We start from the raw sequence: 22,892 nt of genomic DNA, 5'->3' as shown, positions 1-22,892 counted from the left end.
AAGAAGAAATTTTTACTAGCCTCTAACGTGTTACAGGGTTTCAGAGAGGATAACCTGATTATGTGAAAGTATGAGAGGTGCTCAGTAAATCTGTTCTTGTTATAATTTTGACCTGTTAAATTTCTTCCCTGAAAAAGCCCTGAAACCAAAGGAGGGGAAGGCGGAACACTGAGGTAATAGAAACTAAGAGTAACTGAAACGTTATATAGACTCCTGAACTCAAACTGGCTAGGGTGTTATTCTCAAAGATTATCTCTCCTGACACGTCAGGGTCCTCTTAGATGAGGCCATTGCCCAAACGTGCTCTTTCTCAAGTGAGAAGAGGCCTGGGTGATTTTATTTAAACCCTACAGCCCTGTCTTGCTACTTCTGCCTTTGACAACAATATCCCTTGTATCTTTCTCCCTCTCTGTCCCTTCCTCCTCTAATCAGCCTTGTGGCTCTGCTCCAGATATTTCCTCTTGAGGTGAATCACAGGGACCAGGAGAAGCTGAACATCACAAATAAGGAAATCAGATCCCAGAATCCGTGCTAGAGTGCACACATCCACCAGGAAGACAAGAGGGTGATTCATAAAGGGACATAAGAACAAGATGAGTCTCACAACTTTACCCTCTCATTCACGACTTCACCATACAGGAAAAGAGGGAAACGTCACATCTAACAAACCAGAGAGAAAGAAAAAAGGGTCAGAAAAGGAAATACTTAAGAGTTGAGCATATTCAGCTTTCAATATACAACTACTGAGAGCCAGTACAAAAATTTTACAGAATTTCCTTTGCAACCTACTTTTGCCATGCTATCCAATGTCAATACAGTGCATGTCATGAAGCATACTACTACCACCTGCACACTTTATTCACCACTTACTCTATCCACGAGACGTACACAGAACAGAGAACACTCAGAGAAGATCATCTAGCAAAACCAGGGGCAGAGCTGAGCCAAGAATCAAAGTCTCCAGACTCCTGGCACAAAGTTCCCACCCTAATCTTCTCTAGTTTCAGAGCTACATTTTATATTTTTGACTTTATTATCCAAATGTTCTCTGGGCCACAGAATTGACCTGTTTGTCTGTACAGGGCCAGGCTGTACCTCACACCTACAGAATTAGGGCCCAAGGAGCAGGAATTTTAATGAACTTCATAGGTGACTCTAATGCATAGCTAAATGCAAAGATCACTTAATGAAAAGAGCTCAGACCATTGGAATAAGACAGACTAAGGTCCAAACGCACTTATCAAAAACATGACCTTAAGCAAGTTACTTTACAAGTCTCAATTTTCTCATCTGTGAAAAGGAGATAATAATAGTATCTGCCTCCCAGAGTTGTTAGGTTTCTATGTGAAAGTATACAAAGCTCTTAGCAGAGAGCCTGGCCTATAATAAGTACTCAGCAACCATTCGTTATTACTTTCATTGCCTGTGCCAATGCTAGCCAGCCCTGGTGGTCTAGTGGTTAAGGTTTGGTGCTCTCACAACCACGGCCTGGGATCATTTCCCGGTCAAGGAACCACACCACTTATCTGTCATTTGTCACACTGTGGCAGCTGCACGTTGCTGTGATGCTAGAAGCTATGCCGCTGATATTTCAAATACCAGCAGGGTCACCCATGGTGGACAGGCTTCAGCAGACTAGGATGAAGGACCTGGCCACCCACTTCTGAAAAATTGGCCATGAAAACCCCATAAATAGCAGCAGAGCATGGTCCAATATAGCAGCAGAAGGTGACAGGATGGCACAAAAAGACTGGGCAGGGTTCAGCTCTGCTGGAATCGACTCTACGGCACTAACTACAATTAATGCCAATGCTCCCAAACTAGAGCTCTGTGAGTCCCTGGCTCTGAGGCCAAGTAAAAAGTCAGTCAGGGCACCTTGGATATCTTGTGCCGGGAAGCACAGCCCTGGGCATCTCCTGGAGCCATCTCCACATCTCTGGTGGTCACTATTACCAACAGGACTAGGCAAGACCAGAGCTAAATTAAGGCCCACCCACGCCTGTATCACCAAAACTTCCCCTCAGATTCTGGACCACTTGATGAGTAGACTCTGCCTACAACTGCTTAGAGCACCCCCAGCCCAGGAAGCCAGGCAGAAACTAAAAAGGAACCCGAGGGTGGAAGAACCTATGCCCTGAACAGAGCAAGAACATAATCACCACGCACTTGTGTTACACTTTAAAGCTTACAAAGTGTTTCACGTCTCCTTTGACTCAAGATAACAACCCCTGAATAGTACTAACAGCTGCCAACCCTTGACTATTTGCTCTTGGCCGGACTCTGTACTCAAGACTTTACATGTTCTTCTCTCATTTGATCCTCACAACAACCCTGAGAGAAGGGACTATTATTCCTGCTTTAAATGTGAAGTGTGTAGAAATACAACAGATCTTTGTGTACCAATTTTGTTTCCTGCAATTTTTCTAAATTCATTTATTAGTTCTAACAGTTTTTTGATGGAGTCTCTAAGGTTTTCTATATATATCCTATCATCTGCAAATAGTGACAATTTTACTTCTTCTCCAATTTGTATGCCTTTTATTTCTTTTTCTTGCCTAATTGATCTGCCTCTAGAACTTCCAATATTATTGAATAAAAGTGGTGAGAGCGGACATCCTTGCCTTGTTCCTGATCTTAGAGGAAAGGCTTTCAGCTTTTCACCACTAAATATGATGTTAGCTGTGGGCTTGTCATACATGGCCTTTACTATGTTGAGGTACGTTCCCTCTGTACCCACTTTGTTGAGAGATTTTATCATAAATGGATGTTGAATTTTGTCAAATGCTTTTTCTGCAACTACTGAGATAATCATTTTTTTTTTTAGATTTCCTTTTTTTTCTTTTTTCTCCCCAAAAGCCCCCCAGTACATAGTTGTATATTCTTAGTTGTGGATCCCTCCAGCCGTGGCATGTGGGATGCCGCCCCAGCATGGTTCAGTGAGCAGCGCCATGTCCGTGCCCAGGATTCAAACCGATGAAACACTGGACCGCCTGCAGCAGAGCATGCGAACTTAACCACTTGGCCACGGGACCAGCCCCAAGATAATCGTATGATTTTTATCCTTCATTTTGTTAATGTGGTGTAACACACAGACTGATTTGCAGGTGTTGAACCATCCTTGCATCCCTGGAATAAATCCCACTTGATGGTAGTGTATGATCCTTTTAATGTGTTGTTGAATTCAGTTTGCTAATATTTTGTTGAGGATTTTTGCATCTCTATTCATCAAGGATATTGGCCTGTAATTTTCTTTTCTTGTGGCATTCTCATCTGGTTTTTGTATCAGGGTAATGCTAGCCTCATAAAAAGAGTTTAGAAGAGTTCCTTCCTCTGTTAAAACTAATAAACAAATTTAGTAAAATTGTAGGATACAAAATCAATACACAAAAATCTGTTGCATTTCTATAAACTAATAACAAACTATCAGAAGAGAAATAAAGAAAACTATTCCATTTACAATAGCATCAAAGATATAAAATTCCTAGGAATAAATTCACCAAGGAGGTGAAAGACCTGTATATTGAAAATTATAAGACAGTAATGAAAGAAATTGAAGACATAAATAAATGGAAAGATTCTCCATGGTCATGGATTGGAAGAATCAATACTGTTAAAATGTCCATACTACCTGAGGCAATCTAGAGATTCAGTTCAATCCCTACCAAAATTCCAATGGCATTTTTCACAGAAATGGAACAAACAATCCTAAAATTTGTATGGAACTACAAAAAAATCTGAAGAGCCAAAGCCATCTTGAGAAAGAAGAACAAAGTTGAGCCATCACAGTCCCTGATTTCAAATCATATACAAAGCTATACTACTAATTAAAACAGTGTAGTATTGGCATAAAAACAGACACACAGATCAATGGAACAGAATAGAGAATGCAGAAACAAACCTACTCATATATGGGCAATTAATTTACAACAAAGGAGCCAAGAATATACAACCGAGAAAGGATACTCTCTTCAATGAATGGTGTTGGGAAAACTGGACAGCCACATGCAAAAGCATGAAACTATCTTACACCACTCTTTTACACCATACACAAAAAGTAACTCAAAATGGATTAATGACTTGAACATAAAATCTGAAACCATAAAAGAAGAAAATATAGGTAGTAAGCTACTTGACGTAAGTCTTGGTGATGATTTTTTTAACTTAACACCAAAAGCAACAAAATCAAAAATAAATAAGTGGGACTACATCAACCTAAAAAGCTTCTGCACAGCAAAGGAAATCATTGAAAAAATGAAAAGGCAATCTATGGAATGGGGAAAAATATTTGCAAATCATATATCTGATAAGCAGCTAATATCCAAAATATATAAAGAACTCAGTAGCAAAAGAAACAAAGAATCCGATGAAAAAGTGGGCAGAGGATCTGAACAGACATTTTTCCAAAGAAGATATGAAGATAGCCAACAGGTACATGAAAAGATGCTCAACATCATTAATCATCAGAAAAATGCAAATCAAAACCACCGTGAGATATCACCTCACACCTGTTAGAATGGCTATTATCAAAAAGACAAGAAATAACAAGTGTTGGTGAGGATATGGAGAAAAAGGAATGCTTGAAGTGCTATTGGTGGGAATGTAAATCGGTGCAGCCACTATGTAAAACAGTATGGAAGTTCCTCAAAAAATTAAAAATAGAACTACCACATGATACCACAATACCCCTTCTGGGTATTTATTCGAAGAAAAGGAAAACACTAACTTGAAAAGATACATGCACTCCCATGGTCATTGCATTATTCACAATAGCCAAGATATGGAAACAACCTAAGTGTCCATCAACAGATGAATGGATAAAGGTGTGGTGTATATATATATAAATAGATATATGTATGGAATATATATATGGAATATTATTCAGCCATAAAAAAAAAATAAAATCTTGCCATTTGCGACAACATGAATGGACCTCAACTGCACTATGCTAAGGGAAATAAGTCATACAGAGAAAGACAAATACCACGTGATCTCTCTTATATGTGGAATCTAAAAAAAAACAGGGGCCAGCCCCGTGGCCAAGTGACAACATTTGCACGCTCCACTTGGGTGGGCCAGGGTTTCACTGGTTCAAATCCTGGGCACAGACATGGCACCACTCATCAGCCCATGCTGAGGCAGCATCCCACATGTCACAACTAGAAGGACCCACAACTAAAATATGCAACTATGTACTGGGGGGGTTTGGGGAGAAAAAGCAGGGGGAAAAAAAAAAGATTGGCAACAGTTATTAGCTCAGGTACCAATCTAAAAAAAAAAAGAAAAAAAAACAAGCTCATAGATACAGAGAACAGATTGGTGGTTGCCAGAGGTGGGGGATGGGGAGAGAGAAACATTACCCATTGTCAATAGGTAAAAAGAAAAAAAAAACTTATTTTCAAAAGTAATCCAATGAATACAAACTCTACCAGAACAAAAATGAATAAATAAATAAATGTGAGAAAACAGGTTCTGAGAGTTAAATGACTTGACCACTGCCTCATAGTTTCGAACCCAGATCTGCCTGACCTCAGAGCCCACTATTAACTACTATGCATGGCAGGCACTATCCCTTATCTACTACCTCCATTTTAGAGATAAGCTAACTGAGGCTGAGAGAGGGAAAGTAATTGGCTTAAGATCACCAGTGAGTTGGGGACCAAGCAAGGTATAGAACCAGATCCTCAGGTGCCTGGCCTAACGCCCTTTCCATCTCACCTGTAGACTGGGAACAAAAACACATGAATCCCTAAAGATATTAATATAGGCTTGCTTCCAAGCCTTCCTAATACCTACTATTATGAAGTCCTTCCCCCTGGACTCCTCTAGTCCCTTAGCTTACCAGCCAGGCCTAGCCAAAGATTACTCTGGGGGAAAGCACACCACTGGACCCCAAGAGGGTCAAAGAAAAGCCAGGCCAACTATAGCAGCAAGCAGGGTCCTTCACACAGGCCAGTAGTCGCACTCATCTTTCAGTGTCTTCCTAAGAATTCCTTCCCTCTCTCAAATCTTCAACCTACAACTGGTGCCCTCTGCTGGTAAATATGTATATCTCTTCACAACGAAAGCAAAACCTAATTTTTACACCAATGGCTTAGGAAGGGGGGAAAATCTGCTTCCTTCACATAATAGTCTATTCAAGAATGAGCATTAATTCCTACCAACAACTTTTTCACAGGTCCTTGCACCTTTAAATTGACTGCAATGATCCTGTATCTCCTTCCCCTCTCTCAACTCTCTGGTTCTTTCCTTTCTAGGCTGTTTTAAATGAAAAGGTAAAATATAGATAAGACAGAGCCCCAAAATCAAGAATACAGTGATGTGTATGTGAGTGAGGTGAGGTCTGCACATCTAGCAGGTACAGAGAATTGAGGCAGGCACACGCTTAAAGTAACGTAAAACCCATGAGCAAGTATGCTCCTACATTCTGGTCATTCTCTACCTTCATACAACCATATGCTTCTAATTCAGTCTCGCTGGAATACCTTCCTCTGCCTATGCAATGGGCTGTGCCAGGGAGCTAAAACATAAATCCTACATGAACCAAATGCCACAGAGCTTACAAGCTGGTTGAGAAAATTACACGTGGACACATATAAATAATGATTAAAAAAAGGAGACTCAAGAGAAGTGCAGAAAAGGTACTATGGGGAACTCACTGGAGGAAGAGACAACTTCCAGTTTAGGGAAGGTGGAGTAGGACACAAGGAATAGAAATAAAGTTGCAAATTTAGTAAATAATTCTGTGGAGATTTAAAAAGCGTATTCATAATTGTGAGTAGTTACAACTAGGTAATTTCAATTTCTTGTGACATCATTTTAAATTTTAAACAATACTTTAAAAGGTTTAATTGTTTAATCCCACTACTTTCATATACTTACGTATTGTATTACATTAAACAATACATATTATTAGTACATATTTTATTATAATTTTTATGGTAGAATATACACATTTACCATTTTAACCATTCTTAAGTGCACAATTCAGTGGCATTAAGTACATTCACAATGTTGTACAACCATCACCACTATCCATCTATTCCACTTTCCTCTATTCTACTTTCTGTCTTTGAATTTGCCCACTCCAGTTACCTCAGATAAATGTAATCATACAATATTTATATGTCTTTTGTGTTTGGCTTATTTCACTTAACATAATGTTTTCAAGGCTCACCCATGTTGTGGTATCAGAACTTCGTTCCTTTTTATGGTTGAATAATATTCCATTGTATGTATATACCACATTTTGTTTATCCATTCACCTGCTGATGGACACTGGGTTTTTAATATTTCACCTTTTCACAAACCACAATTTAGTAAACATTTCCCTAATGTGTGACATGCATAGTTTCCAATCTCTTGCTATGGATAATGTTATAACGATTGTCTTTTTTTTTTTTTTAAAGATTTTATTTTTTCCTTTTTCTCCCCAAAGCCCCCCAGTACATAGTTGTATATTCTTCGTTGTGGATCCTTCTAGTTGTGGCATGTGGGACGCCGCCTCAGCGTGGTCTGATGAGCAGTGCCATGTCCGCGCCCAGGATTCGAACTAACGAAACACTGGGCCGCCTGCAGCAGAGCGCGCGAACTTAACCACTCGGCCACGGGGCCAGCCCCTATAACGATTGTCTTTTTACAAAGACTTTTCTTTTCATTGAACTGACTCCTTAGGTTAAATTCCTACTATTAGAGTCCTAGAGCCAAAGGATATGAATACTTTAACAGTTCTTCCTAAATAAATTCATATTTACCCTCCTTATTCATCATCTTTCCCAGCCTGATGGAGAAGTTACCGTCTGCAATTTCAGTTATAAAAGTATAAAACTATGAGTAAAATAAATTGCAGGGAAGCAAGCAAATAACTCCACGACTTAAAAATAAAAGCTTTCAAGGGGCTGGCCAAGTGGCATAGTGGTTAAGTTCACGTGCTCTGCTTCCATGGCCCCAGGTTCACAGGTTCGGATCCCGGGTGTTGACCTACACACTGCTCATCAAGCCATGCTGCAGTGGCATCCCACATACAAAACAGAGGAAGACTGGAAACAGATGTTAGCTCAGGGCCAAACTTGCTCACCAAAAAAATTAATTAATTGAAAATAAATAAATGAAAGTTTTCAAGCTCATGGATATACGGATCCAGAGATTTGAGGGGAACTGGTTGTGAGTGAAATCAGGAATAAAGCAGAAATTCAGAAAAGATATGTCAAATGGGTATTTTTGCCAGAATCTCCCTTCTGTAACCCAAGTCTCACCTTCTCTGTACCAAAATCTTATTACAAGATCAGGACAGAATAACTCCCCTCTCAGAAGAGTAATACAAAGTCATTAAATCAGATCAACTTCCTACACATTTCATTGTAGAGAGTTTACAAGCAAACAAACAAAATGTGATCCTTCTAACATGCTGACATACCGACACCTATTATAGGATGCTGTTGCTTCTAGCAGTTACACTTCCTTTCTCCCTAATGAATTATTTATGGTGTCTATGTCAACAATTGCCTTCACTTCGATCATTTTAAAGACCTATACAAGGCAGTCCTTTTATAAACTTGCTCACAACGGATTTACTTGATGGCAGTCAGTCTCCCCATGCTCAAAATTGCTAAAAGCTTCAATAATGAAAAGATCTCGAGCTTTTGGAGAAATGAATTAACAAAGCAGAAACTGCTCAGAAGAGCTTTCCATTAGACACAGAGCTGGCTGTCCTATGTGATAGGTTTTCCAAAAATGCACCTTCCACCCACAACCTCATGTTCTCTACTTAACTTGGTTACACTAAAAAAAGGTAGCTGTCAGGGGTTCCCAAGACCAGCCCCACGTTCAGAAATTAACTAGAACTCACAGAACTCAGCACTGCTAAGTGTTGTACTTAAAGCTAAAGTTTGTTAGAGCTACGTAGTAAGGATACACAGTCAGGTCATATGAGATAAAGACACAGGCAGTCTGGAGGAATCCATGTGCAGGCCTCTTTATGCTCTCCCCCTACCATGAGGGGTCAGAGAGAGTACACTCATGTGTGATGTTGCTGCTCAAGGACTCTGTATGCAAGGTTTTACAGGTACTCACTGCCTAACACATATCAAAATTCTAGACTCCCAGAAAGAAAGGAGGTGTTTGGCATAAATCGTGCTGCTTGCACAATCAAGACACAGAGAACCACCCTTATCAGTTAGGGAACAGTGGGAACACTCCCTAAATCCAAGTGCCCAGGCAAGGCCAGCTTGCAAGTAGACCCCTCTAAAGATAGCACACCACCAACTAAGACTCATTTCAGCCAAAAAGAATAATCTCTCTCTCCAAAAACAAAAAGCGTATCCCCACAGTAGAATTAAAGAGATTGCGGGTCTTTTACACCTTAATCCAAGTTGTTCTGATTGGTTGCCTCACAAACCTTCATTGAAAGCAACTATACCAAGGGAACAGGAATTCTGTTCTAAGAAAGAATTCTTTTCTAACCAGAGAGAATCTTTTAAAATTCAAGGCAGATCATGACTCTCCTCTGCTCAATACGCTAAAATGGCTCACTGTGTATGTAGTAAAAGCTAAAATCCTTACAACAGCTTACAGACCCCCACATGATCTGGCCCCTCTCTGACCTGATCAGCTACTCCTTCGCTCCTCTTCCCTCAGCTCCAGCCACCCTGACCAACTTGCTTGCCCTCCTAAAGGCCAGGCACAATCCTGCCTCAGGGCTTTTGCTCTTCCTAATCCTCTACCTGGAATGCTCTTCCCCTAAATCTCTACATTACTCACTCCCACATTCCCTTCAAGTCTTTGCTCAAATGTCGCTTTCTCAGAGACCTACCATTCCACCCTATTTTAAATCACCCTATCTTCACAAACATCCTGCCTTGTAGCACTCCCCACTCCTTACCCTAGTTTTTCCACACCACTCTTCATCTTCTAACATACCATGTAATTTATTATGTTTCATTGTCTGTCTCTCCCCACTAAAACATAAGCTCTATTGAGGGCAGGGGTTTCTGTCTCTTGTTCACTGCTGTATTTCCAGCTGAATCATCAAGCAGAAGAGTCATAAATTGAACCAGACATATAGGAAACAGGGAGACGTTCAATTTCAAACAATGTGGGAAAACTCATGACAGGTGAGGTGAGTAACTTAGTTCAAATAGCTAGGTCTTCTCCAAGCTTGGTGATGCCTGGGAGATCAAGACATTAGAAAATGCAGAAGGGATTTAAAAATTTTCACTGAAGAGATGACAACACTGAAGAGATGACAACAAAAAAATTTCACTGAAGAGATGGCACATTCACACAGGGTTACTGAAGAGTTTCAATAAAAGCAACTATTTACAAGGGTGTGGGTACAGTTAAGCAAAATCAACAAGCTTTGGTGAACCATCTTGGGGCTAGCAACAGGGACCCTGAAGTAGCAATAGGAGGGAGTTGTTACCAGAAGCCCGAAAAGACCTAGAGTTAACAGAGGGTCACTGGAGCAGAGCTGTGGCCACCGATAACCTGTGTGCTGAGTATGTATATTTAGAGGACAGGGGGAACAAATATCTTGACTTTACCCTTCACTATCCAGATCTCCTGACAGTTTCTCCTACTGTCCAAACCCAACGTGAAGCCAGAGAAGAGAGTATGCAGTTCTTTAAGAATCAGACTCCCAAGAACACAGAGCAAGGAAGAGAAAGGTGGAGAGTGGATCAGGAAGGGCAAAAAGAGAATATCCAGCACAGTAACCATTTTGTAAGGCTACATGCAAAAGACACAATGCTTCAATGTGCTTCCCAGCATCTTCAACTCTCCATGTCCAAATCTTCCTTCTAAATCTCCTCTTCCCCTTCCCAGCAGCTTCACCATCCTCCTACTCACAATAATTCTTATTCAACTACTCCCTCTTCCTTATTTCCCACATATCCAATCATTTGCCAATTATACTTTCACAACTTCCTTCAAATTCCCTTTCAGTCTATTTTTAGGGCCACCTCTTTGTTCATGCTCTCATTTTCTTACCTGGTTGACATCAGTTGTCTTTAGCAGCCTTGCCACCTGAAATATCACTCAAATGCCATCTATTTTACTCAGTGCTACTGGATTAGTCTTTCTAAATTACAGTCTCACTACCCCTATTGTTGCTCAAAAACCTTTACTGACATCCACTGCCTGCCAGATAAAGCCCAAACTCCTTAGTGTACTACTCAAAGACCTCAGTAATGTGATCCCAACTTTTCCCAATTTGTTTCCCACAACTCTCCTTCATCCTTAGTACAAATTGTATTTGGAAGCAAATGAAGTTTAATGGAAAGACTACGACCATTGGAATCGGTCAGATTGGATTCAGCTCTCAGCTTGATCACTTCACCAGCTGGGTGGCCTTGGGAAAGTTACATACCTTTTCTGAGATGAGCTTCAGCTACCTGACCTGTGAAGCAGAGTTACTGAACGGATGCAATGAGAACATTTGTAAATGTACTTCACACAGTGCTTAGCACACAGCAGACACATTTCTCTATATATGTTCCATGTCTGCCTATTTGTCCCTCTACCTGAAACCTCTTTCTACCCCCCTCCTTCTCTATATGGCCAATTTTTTAGGTCAAATGCTATATCCTCCACAATGCATTTCTTGATATTCCTTCCTACCTGGAAGACACCTCTCCTCAACACTCACATTATTTATATCTTCCTTATAGTAACAAATACTTAAAAACTTACAGACAACTAACATGGTTCATCTCTCTCCCACTAAAGTTGAAGCAGCAGAGGTTTAGGGGGGTGGGGGGGGGGGTCCCAAATCCAAGCTTATCCAGCCAGTCAAGGGCAAAGCCTAGGTTAAAAAGCAAACCTTAGTTACAAAGAGTGCTCTATAGACTGCATATGCTTGTCACCACTCTTTTCAAGACAGTTATTCATTCACCTCATTAACTGTGCAAATACCATGTGGTCGGGGTGGCGGTGAAATAAAGGTATACTATCGCTAATCAGACATGCCTCTTATCAGAGGTCACAGTATTAGCATAACTATGTTCCAGAGACAATGATAATCTCTTTATATGCATTCTTTCACTGAATCTGTTCAACATCCCTGTGAGACAGGTATTACTAGTAGTGTCTCCTTTTTAAAGACAAGGAAACTGAGGTTCAGGCCAATTTGTTCAAGGTCACAGAGCTAGAAAGTGACAAGGTCAGGAATGGAACCTAGTCTATTTGATGTCAAAATATACATCCTTAAGGACAATGGAATATTAAATCAGATGCCTCCTCTGAGGCAAATTACATTTGCAACATAGCATCAAAGAAAAAATGCACCTGAATGGTATCCAAATAACAAGTAACCAATGAAGGAGTGAAGCCTTAATTTTAATCAGAGAATGTACACTAAATGACAATGGGACAAACTCCAACTTGTTTGTATGGTGGGAAAAATCTGAGATAGTGCCACAATGCTGAAAAGGAAAGGATGCATCATTTCAAAAGAAATCAAATTCCAACCAGAATGCAAGTTATTTGAGGACAGGCACCGTGTTTGTCTCACTGCTATTGTATCTCCAGATCCTAGATGTGTTTTGCACAAAGAGGGTAATCAACACCTGATGAAACTGATGGTAAACACTGGGAAATAAGCCTACTGTTTAAATTGTACAAGTTCACATGAGAGAATTTTAGAGCTGGAGGTGATGACACAAACCTCTTCCAGGCAGATTTTTTTTTTTTTAAGCAAATCATACAAAGTGGTAAAAGAACCAAAGGAGCTAAAGAAAATCTGCCTGAGAAGGGAGCACACAGCTAAGAAGAATGCCTAGCAAGGTATCTTCTTGCAAAATTTTCCTCTCTGAATATTCAAATCATCCAGCTCCAAGTAGGTAGAGGGGTCGGCCCCATGGCCAAGTGGTTAAGTCCACACGCTCCGCTTCAGCAGCCCAGGGTTTCACCAGTTCGAATCCTGGGTGCAGACATGGCACCACTCATCAAGCCAAGCTGAGGCAGCATCCCACATGCCACAGCTAGAAGGACCCACTACTAAAAATACACAATTATGTACCGGGAGGCTTTGGGAGAAAAACGAAAAATAAAATCTTTAAAAAAAAAAAAAGTAGGTAGAAAAAGTCATGAGACTCAACTGCCCTTTCTAGCCTTCCTAGTTTGGGATTCCTTTTTAAAAAGCAGCTTTCAAATATCTCCTTTTTATGATAAAAGTTTTATCTGGTAACATTTAAATCCTCATTTAGGGAGAACCAAGAGCAGATTCCAATGTCAAAAACTAATTTTCCCAAACCAGTCTGTGCCTCTCTTTGAAATGAGCAATAAATTGTTCCCAACTAAGATACTTCCACACATTATATTTAGTAAGAGACTAAATTTAGGCATCAAGAACATTCACGATGTGCTAAATTCAAATTCAATTTGAGGCTACTAATTCATGCCCACTTATTATTTTTCAAACTAATCCTGCCTCTCCCCAAATTATACAACTGTTAACTTTATTTTTAAAATGAAATTTGGGGCACATATAACCTTTCAATTATAGCAAACTCAGATTCTTTTTCATCAGAAACTGATTTAATTACTGAAAGTTATTTTGTACCAAAATTTTATTTTAAAATCAGCTAATTGGTCAAAAAATAGGAAAGTCATACGACAAGATGATGATGAAAGAATGGTGAGTACACTGCTAATTGTGGCTTAATAAAGGGAGTCTCCAAAATATGAATTGCACTCCTTATGAAAGATTCATTAATATATAGTGATTATTTGTCATTTAAGATCTCAACTGATTTGTGTTTCTATCATTGAATACTTTACGTTACACCTCCCTTGTTTTTGTTATTAATACTTAGCAAAAGTCATGAATCATAAAATAATGCAAAATAATAAAATAAACATGGATGATGTGCTTTTAGGGTCCCTGTGGTCTAGTAACCTAAGAAAAAATGTAAGGAGCCCAATACATCATGCTCTGCACCTTGGCATAAGCTGTGGAATGCCCTTTGCCACCTCATCCACCTAGTCCAAATGCCAAGACTACTCCAAATGCCTCTTCAACACTTTCCTTGACCCAGAGAGAAAGTCACCACTACTGCTCACATCTATCTCTGACTAAAATGCCCACACTCTATTATAATTATTTGTTTAAATTCCCACCACCCAAAATAAACTGTGGGTACCTTGTGAGCAAGGGATGATCCTTACTTATTATTGAGCTAAGTCATGCTCAATAAGTTTTTGCTGAATTATAAGAACTAGCCTGAGGGCTCCTCTTGAAGCTTTTCACTGAATAATTACTAAATATGACTAAAAAAATAACGGTATCAGATTGCAAAGGATCTAAGGGATTACAGTCTTCACATCACAGGGAAATGAAGTCCAGAGAAAACAAGTTGACTTACCAAGTTTAAACAGTAAGATCTGAATCTACATTTCAATTGGAAGTTTTGATTTTTGGTCTTCCCCACCTCTGATCCAGAGCAAACCCCTCCCAGGATAGTCTTTCCAGTCTGTTATTTCGTCCGCTTTCTCAAGAGCTTCTTGACAAAGTATTTAGTAAGTCATTTACAGTTCAACTAAAGGCAATTTCTGCAGAGAAAAACCTCTATTAACACATAACTGATGCATAATGCTGCAAGTTTTAGGTAGGATAAACTAGAAAAGAACACTAAATGGCATATTTATTGCTGTGAAATAATCCCCGACCTCAATGTATAGTCCCTTCAGAATATAAGGGCAGTAAGCTCTGTTTTTAATGAAGACAAGTTACGTATTTTCTAATCAGGTCTTTCTCATTAAAAAATTAAAACACAAAATATGGGAGGAAAAATGACAAAGCAAAATTGAAATATTAAGTCTGTAGAATATCCTTGTAAGGCTCTAGCAGATTTCTTAGAGAACTATCTGGACACCAGTTTAACCAAAGGTTTTAGCCAGGCGCCTGTACTCGCTCTTTTTTCATCTTTGCTATGTCGTAAATAGCATAATAAGCCCTGCAAAAGGAGTTTCAAATTATAAGCAGAACAGATACTGGAAACAAGCTAATCAATAAATTATGGTGCATCTTTACTATAGTTTACCATACAGTTATATGAGATAGTTATATGTACAGATACGGAAGGACATCTTTGAAGTCAAAATACATGTATGTATATGAACATGTGTGTGTGTGTGTATGTATGTATATATATATATATATATATATATATATATATATATATATATATATATATAAAATGATCCAATATATCCATGCAAACAAAAAGATCTAGAGGTAGACAAAATGTTAACATATCTCTGGGCACTGGAAGGAAACGGGAGGAACAATTTTTTTACTTTACAACGTGCCTTCTAAAAATAAGCAAAAAGATCCCTATTTCTTCTTCTCAATAGCTAAGTGATCTTAGGCAAATTAGTAAAATTAGGCAAGCCTGTAGCTAATATATAATATAAAGATAATAGGATCTCCTTATAGAATTACTATGAGGACTAAAATCAATGAAATGATGCATATAAGTACTTAATAGCACGAGACACATAGCAAACACAATAAATGGTACCTTTACGTGCTCAGACAGTAACAAAATTTAAGTGATATATGTAGACGTCATGTGGAAAAACTGGCAAATATCTCTGCAGTAAAACTACTGGAGAAAACAAAAGGGGAGGACAGCAATATAGTTGTCCTCATAGCCCATTAGCTCTTTTATCATGTATAATCTAGCTTTGAAAAACTTCAATAAAATGTTTTAGTTAAATTTACCCTAAGGCTTAAAAAAAAGCCCCCAACGATTATGTACCTTTCTCTGTATGTATACCTGAGACTTGAAAAACACTTACGATACCAGAGAACTGCTGCATTCTCGTTATTTAGCAAACATTTAACTCTGAAGTAGCCAGCTCATCAACCAAGTGTATATTTGATGAGCAAGAACTGATTTGCAAGGATAATAATCTCTGTATTACTCAAACAGCAAGAAATGGAAGAAGCCTCATGTCCATCAACAGAGGAATGTTCAAAATTATGATACAGCTACACTCAAGAACATTATACAGGCATTAAAAAGAATGAGGAAGGTCTATTTGTCTTGATACATGAGAATGTTAAGGATATAAACTGCAAAACTAAAGAATGTAGGCGCATACAAAAAAGATCTAGATGAATATATCCCTATTAACAATGATTACCCTTGAGAAGGGAGTTTACTCATATTGGTAGGATTTTTACTTTTTATTTAGTTTCGTTTATAAGCAGTTATTGATGTGTTTAACTTTAATAAAGTTATTTTTTTAAATACACCAACCCCAAGAAGATTCACTAAGATTTCCCTATTTTCTATTTCCTAATAGCATTGGTATTTTCTGTGACTTGAAGTACAATCCAAATGTTATGCCAGATTCTGATTTCTTAAGTAACATATAGTAGAAAATGTTTCTTAGGCTTTATCTATTCTTTCAAGGGACTTTTTATTGGAAAAAAATTTTACAACGTATTTTCACTTTTAATAGAACGCATGAGACAAAGGCACATCAAAGTAACCTGCAATAAGACACTAAGGAAAATGCATTATCCTACCCTGGTTTAGAGGCAATCTTTGTTGTTCTGTTTCAGAAGGAAACAAAATAGGGCCTTCTCAAACAGGGAATAGAAGGAATTTTTCCCAGTGATCAAAATCTCACACTGATTTAATCAGTTGGTTAAAGTGGAAGAGATTTACTCTAAGTGCAAATGTCGTCTTTTTGGGTAAAATCCATACACTGTCTAGATGCAGTTCTGCTCAAATCAATACAACAGCCAAACATCCACTTCCAATCAGCAAAGACACAGGCATACAAAACTTAACATGAAGTGCAAAATTCCCAAATCTGTGAAAATTAAGCACACTTAAAGTCTACAATCAATAACTGACACTGTGACTTCTGGTCTTGAGGGAAATAATACCAAATTCTCAAGCCATCTAAATCCTTTAACCTTGCTTCAAAACAAAAACTCATTATGAAGTAGATTTAAATACGAAACCTAGGTTCCAAATCACTAAATTACAGGAGGAAACAATCAGTATACCGTTCCGATTTGACAGTTACCACCACAAACATTAACCAGTTCCAAGTTTAAGATTTTAAATTACTATCAATCTTTAAAGACTTTTCAAACCACTCCAACCAATAATTATCATTGAATTTATACTAAAAATACCATAAATGTAAGTTTTCCACAACAGGGAGATAAAAAATACATTAAATTTTTATTTTGCTAATCTTTCAAATTAGATTCAAGCATGGCACAAAAATTGTATTCAATACTGAGTAGGTTCTGTACCACTTCCACCCACGAGTTCTCAAATTTGAAGTAATAAAGTTCAGATAGTTGTCATAGGTGAAAGGAGTCAAAACATACAACTGGTTGACCAAAAAAAAGTCCCACATGCCAAGAAAGTTTGCATAAAATTGACAAGAGGAATTCTGGAAAGACTAAATACCACTACACTTGTTTTCACTAAACAGTCCAGATTACAGAATTTTGTAAAGGTAGATATATGACAATGAAGTGTTAAAATCCCATAACAGGACACTATTTTTCTAATTAGTAGGTAATTCTTTTACATAAATCACTTTTTAGAAGTCACTATGTTGGGAATATAAAAGGACAATAACCTTATTAGACTTCGGAAAAACCCTCCAAAAGTTGGACTATTCCAATTGACCCAGAATAGATCTTCCCACTGAGTAAAAGGCAATCAGGGTAATAATTATAATGAAAAATTTAAGCATATCAATTTTCTGTATCCTGGATGCCCCCTCCAAAAGCTGGACCAAATTACTAAATGAAGAAGCACATGTATACTATGGTTTCACTAAAAGTGAAAAACTTAAGGAAACTGTTAAAACATTTGAGAGCAAAAGATTTGACTGTTTATTCAATGTGCAAAAACATCTATCCCGGTTGTCACAGAGGTATACTTAAGTATTTGGACCAAGCATCAGCCCTCCTTTGTCAAAGTGACTATGGAGCAGACATAATCTAGCCTAGCAATCTCGACCTTTCTTATCTCTTGAAAGTAGAGCCCCAGCAATTAGGAGAAAAAAATTTGGCAAGAATTAGATCTTAAGAAATATACAGTGACAAGAACTAAGAGAGAAAAAGGGTCAATATTAAAATATTCTTTTATTTTAAAGCCCAATAATCTCCCTTCAGAAAGCTTTTTATTATAGCTTTGGGCTTCTGACTTTAAGATTCAAGTCAAATATCTTATCATAACATTAAATCAAGTGTACTAGATCAATAGGTACTCTGAACCCACCCACCAGGTTATACATACTCTCACTCAATCATGTAAAGAATTGAATTCTTTATTTGTGATATCCATAAACGTTGCTAGTCTATATTTCTATCCAGGAAGGCAATTTTCTCCTATATCATTTTGTTTTTTATAAACAACAACTTGAATTCTATTGCATGAAAGGGCTACAAATATACATTTGTTAACCAAGCAGAATACACAGATATTTTGCTTTACAACTTGCACCTAAGATACCAGTACACGTAGCTGGTTCATTAGTTCTCATAGCAATTTGGGGCCACTGCCCAAGCTATGCATAGCAGTTTACATTTTCAAATCTCGTGTATAAAGGGCAATTGTGATATGGACTGTTAACTACATTCCTGTAAAGCCCATCGTAGTTACAAGTAAACGTGTAAACAAAGTCTGCACAGATTTTTGATGGCAAAACTTCTAAATCTGATGCAATTGTCCTAAAGTTTTTAAAACAAACTGTTTTGCAGATATACTGCCATTCTGCCAGTAGATGGTGCTACAAAGGATGGGGAAGGATTTCCACGAGGACAACAGTTCAGCCACTGGAAAAAAAACGTTTAAACCTGCTCTGAAAATACGAAAATGCATTTAGTTTGAGGGTAAAATATAACCCTTATTTGTAACCATTCATTACAGACAAACCAGTAAGAGGGATGAAACTAGGCCATCTGAAAAGTTTTCAACAGTTTATATGAATGAAAACACATGCTTAACAAACTATTTCTTTAGAACTACACAGTACATACTTTGAAGTAAATTCTCATAGAAAGAAGTGACCAACTATGTCAAGATGATAAGCAAATCGCTTAGTACAAGAGATGGATGCACAGAAACTTTAAAGATTTTAAAAAGCCACATCCACCACTTCAAAAGTTTTGCCTGTAAGGGATAAAATTCAACAAGTCACTAGCAGGGAAAGATGGGGGGAAAAAACCACAGGACCTTTTAAAAGTTTCTCTAAGTACACGTCAAGAAGTAAGAATTAACACGAAAAATTTTCAACTAATATCCCTTAAAACGGTACGGAATGGATCCTAGAAAAAAAAGGTTAGACATGTACGGTCAAACACAATGATTTATTAAAAATAAAACGTAAAAATGATTTTTGTACATATACTTCCAAATTTCAGGCATGGGATCCAAGTAGATTTCATAGAAAACGCTGTAGCCAGGTATCAAGTCCTTACAACAAAGTAAACTACCCCCCCACCCCAACCCCCGCCCAGGTTTTGCTACAGAATCAGCAAGTTCACTCCCTCCCCCCAAAAAAACACAAATTAAAACAAGACATTTTGCTAGTATAAAAACGACCAAGGTCCAAGTAATAATAAAAAAATAGAGTCCATCAATGACTGTAACACAAAAATGTGTATGTGGGGCCGAGTCCATCTTCAGAGGGAGAGACGAGAGGTGGCAGGCAAAGAGGGCAACACCCCCAAGGGTAGGCAGCCTCAAAAGAGGCTCCCCCGAGGGCAAAACGGGGAAGGCGGTGGGAGGGGAAGGGACTTCGGAATTGACCCTAGTTGGGCTGGCGAAAAGAGCTACCCCCATAGCCGCTCCCGGACCTTTTTAGACTTCCTCTAGAAGGAGCTGCCTCCGTAGCCACCCCCGCCGCCATAGCCGCCTCTGTAAGGTCCACTGTTACTGCGGCCGCCCCAGCTGCTGCCGCCGCCGCCGCCGCCGCCGCTCTTCATGGGCCCGTAGGACGACTGGTGCTGGCTGTAGCTGCCGAAGCCGCCGAAGCCGTTACCGTAGTCGCTCCCGCCGTAGGACGAGCCGCCCCCGCCGCCGCCGTAGGCGTTGTAGCCGCCGCCGCCGTAACCCCCGTAGCTGTTGTAGCCGCCGCCGCCGCCCTTCGACAGGCCGTTCTGGTCTCGACCGCCGCCGCGCCCCCGGCCGCCTCGGCCGCCCCGGGAGGACCGGGAGCCGCCTCCGCCCCCACCGGAGTGGATATCCTCCTTGGGGACGGCCTTCTTCACCTCCACGCGATGGCCCTGGATCGGATGGAACTTGACCACGGCGGCCTTGTCCGCCGCGTCGTGATTCTGGAAATACACGAAGCCGAAGCCGCGCTTCTTGCCCGACTGCTTGTCGGCAATGATCTCGGCCTTCTCCACGGTGCCGAACTGCGAGAAGTGCTCGATCAGGTCGCCCTCGGCCACGTCTCCCTTCAGGCCCCCGACAAAGAGCTTCTTCACCTTGGCGTGGGCACCGGGCCGCGCCGAATCCTCCCGGGACACCGCCCGCTTCAGCTCCACCGTGTTGCCGTCCACGGCGTGGGGCGAGGCGGCCATGGCGGCGTCGGCCTCCTCCACATTGGAGTAGGTCACGAAGCCGAAGCAACGGGAGCGCTTGGTCTGGGGGTTCACCACCACCACGCAGTCCGTCAGAGTCCCGAAGGCCTCAAAGTGGCCGCGCAGGCCCGACTCACTCGTCTGCACGTTGAGGCCGCCGATGAACAGCTTACACAACTGGGAATTCTCCATCTCCACGGCCCGGGCCTTGCCCCCGCCCTGCGAGCTCCGAGGTTTCGCCGTCGCCGTTATCGTTGCCGAAGGCCTCTTCACAACTTGGGCCCAGCCGCTGCTGGAGCCGCCCCCGCCGGTCACCGACGGGGAAGGGAAGAAGGGAAGGGGAGGGAAGGAGGAGAGAAGGAAGGGGGAGGGAAGGGGAGAGGTGCCGGCTGGAGGGCGAGCCGAGGAGACTGGAAGACAACCAAGGCCGCCGCTACCGCCACCGCCACCTCCGCTCCCCTATCTGGACACCACACAAAGAGGCCGCTGAACGCGCGCGCACCCTCCCCGAGGCGTGCGTCACCGCCGACGTACGGCAGCCCAGGGCTGCCCGCCAATCCCCGCCTCGCTCTTCTTAGTCCCGCCTACCGCGCCGCAGCGCCGCTCTCGGTCACGGACTTCCCGCCCTCCGCGGTCTATTCAAGCCTTCGGCCTCCACTGCTCCGGCCGCTACCTCTACCGCCTTGCTTTCGTTCCCGGGCTCCCCAGCGTGCCGTGACGGGGGACCTTCCGTGCCCTCCGCGCACCTCCGCGATTCATTTCCTGCCAGCCCGCGGCTGTTCCCAGTGATTTCCCCCCTCCCTTTGCCGTATCCCCTCGCCCAACTCCGCAGTGGCGTTCGCGCCAGCCCCTTGAGAGACATGTCCGTTCAGCCAATCACCGCGATCCGCTCGCACCGACTTCCGTTTCGGCAGCCGCTGGACGGGCGCGCTCCCCGGTGCGCGCTGGCCCCGGCGCCGCCTGTGTGCGGAGCTGGTCTGCCACCCCCACGCCTCCCCCTCCCTGGGCTTGGTGCGGGGCTGGGGCTGGGGGGAGAGCGGAGGCGCGCTGGGGGCCGTTCCCAACGGATGCGGCCTGGGGCGTCACGCGCGGGCTTTTTGAAAACTTGGCTGTTGGGGCTGGGGGCCTGGAGTTACCCGCCGCGTTTGGACGCGGCCGCTACACCTGGCGTCCTCGCCCCTCCCGTCCACACAAAGATGGAGGGTAGAGAGCCGTGGTCTGGGAAGGCGGTTATTAACCGTTTACGGTGGGCCCCACGCTCGGTTAAACTAAAACATTGGCACGTGGCCCTGCGCAAAGCGAGCCCCAAGCACTACGAAGGCCCACAGTGTGGCCAGAGCGCCTCAGCCTCCCCCACCGAGGGGCGGCGCGAGGGCCCGCCGGCCTTGGGCCCTCCACAGCCCTCCCGCGACGCCCCTCGGCTCCCTTCGCGCACTCCCGCAACAGACGTTTGCATTTTACCTCAATGGACCCATCATTTTATATGTTTAATTTACGTTATCTATGCGTTACTTCCTTCCCAACTAAAACGTTAGCTTTTTAAAGGCGTTTTGTACCAGACTGGGAGCCGAGGAAGTTAAACACAAGGACATATATCACGCACCTCTCATTACTGCCTCACTGACCCTCACTCGGGTGGGAATGCGGGAAGGTTATAACGGCTTCCTTTTATTGCACCTTCGTGTGCCAAGCAAGATACGTGGAGTGGGACAAAGTATGAGAAATTAGGCGACCAAGGAACCCCAAAACCATGTGGTAAATCCTGAAGAAGTTAAGAATTCCTGGTATCCTGAAGTGGTCAGGAATGACTTGCCAAAGAGGTGGAAGTTGCACTGAACCTCAGAGTCAAAGGCTCAGTAAGATTTCTGTAGGGCGTTTGAGCAGAATCAGGAGGAGACATGAGCTTCAAGGGGCAGTGAGTGGATCAGTTTGATTGGAGCAGGAGGTTTTTGATAGAAAATGGTAAGATAGGTGGATGGTCTTTGATATTATGGAATATCTTGAATTTTAGATTAAGGAGTTTGAATATTATTCCAAAGGTATACAGATAGGCTACAAGGTTTGGGGACAAACTCGAGTCTGGCTCTACCACCTAGTAACCGTGTGACCATCGAGTTGGGTGACTTTGAGCAAGTCACTTAACCTTTTTTAAAACTTAGCTAGTTTTATTATCTGAAAATCAGAACAAGAAAACACCTCCAGGGGGTGGTAAAAATTAAGAGAGATTCTGCATGTAAACTCAACGCAGTGCCTGGCCACAGTAAGAGCTCAATTTATCCAACAAATACTATACCAGGTGCTGGAAGTATATAGTACACAATAGACA

The 22,892-nt window shown here is 41.4% G+C and overlaps 2 protein-coding genes across 3 annotated transcripts in view; both read right to left on the bottom strand.

The window, feature by feature from the left end:
- Positions 1-21,396, bottom strand: part of KLHL3 (kelch like family member 3) — a 133,971-nt gene extending 112,575 nt beyond the window's left edge. Inside the window, exon 1 of one of the 2 annotated variants that reach the window (XM_023617647.2) lies at positions 21,155-21,396. The gene's annotated coding sequence lies outside the window, so the exon portion shown is untranslated. The remainder of the gene's footprint in view (positions 1-21,154) is intronic. The other variant, XM_023617650.2, reaches the window with a different exon arrangement.
- Positions 18,291-21,108, bottom strand: HNRNPA0 (heterogeneous nuclear ribonucleoprotein A0). Its single transcript, XM_023617655.2, has one exon. The coding sequence runs from the start codon at positions 20,756-20,758 to the stop codon at positions 19,853-19,855; it is 906 nt and encodes a 301-aa protein (XP_023473423.1). The 5' UTR covers positions 20,759-21,108; the 3' UTR covers positions 18,291-19,852.
- Positions 21,397-22,892: the final 1,496 nt, after the last annotated feature.

Source organism: Equus caballus, chromosome 14 (genome assembly GCF_041296265.1).
Source record: "Equus caballus isolate H_3958 breed thoroughbred chromosome 14, TB-T2T, whole genome shotgun sequence".
Taxonomy (NCBI): Eukaryota; Metazoa; Chordata; class Mammalia; order Perissodactyla; family Equidae; genus Equus; species Equus caballus.
This window is presented reverse-complemented; position numbering and strand designations above follow the sequence as displayed.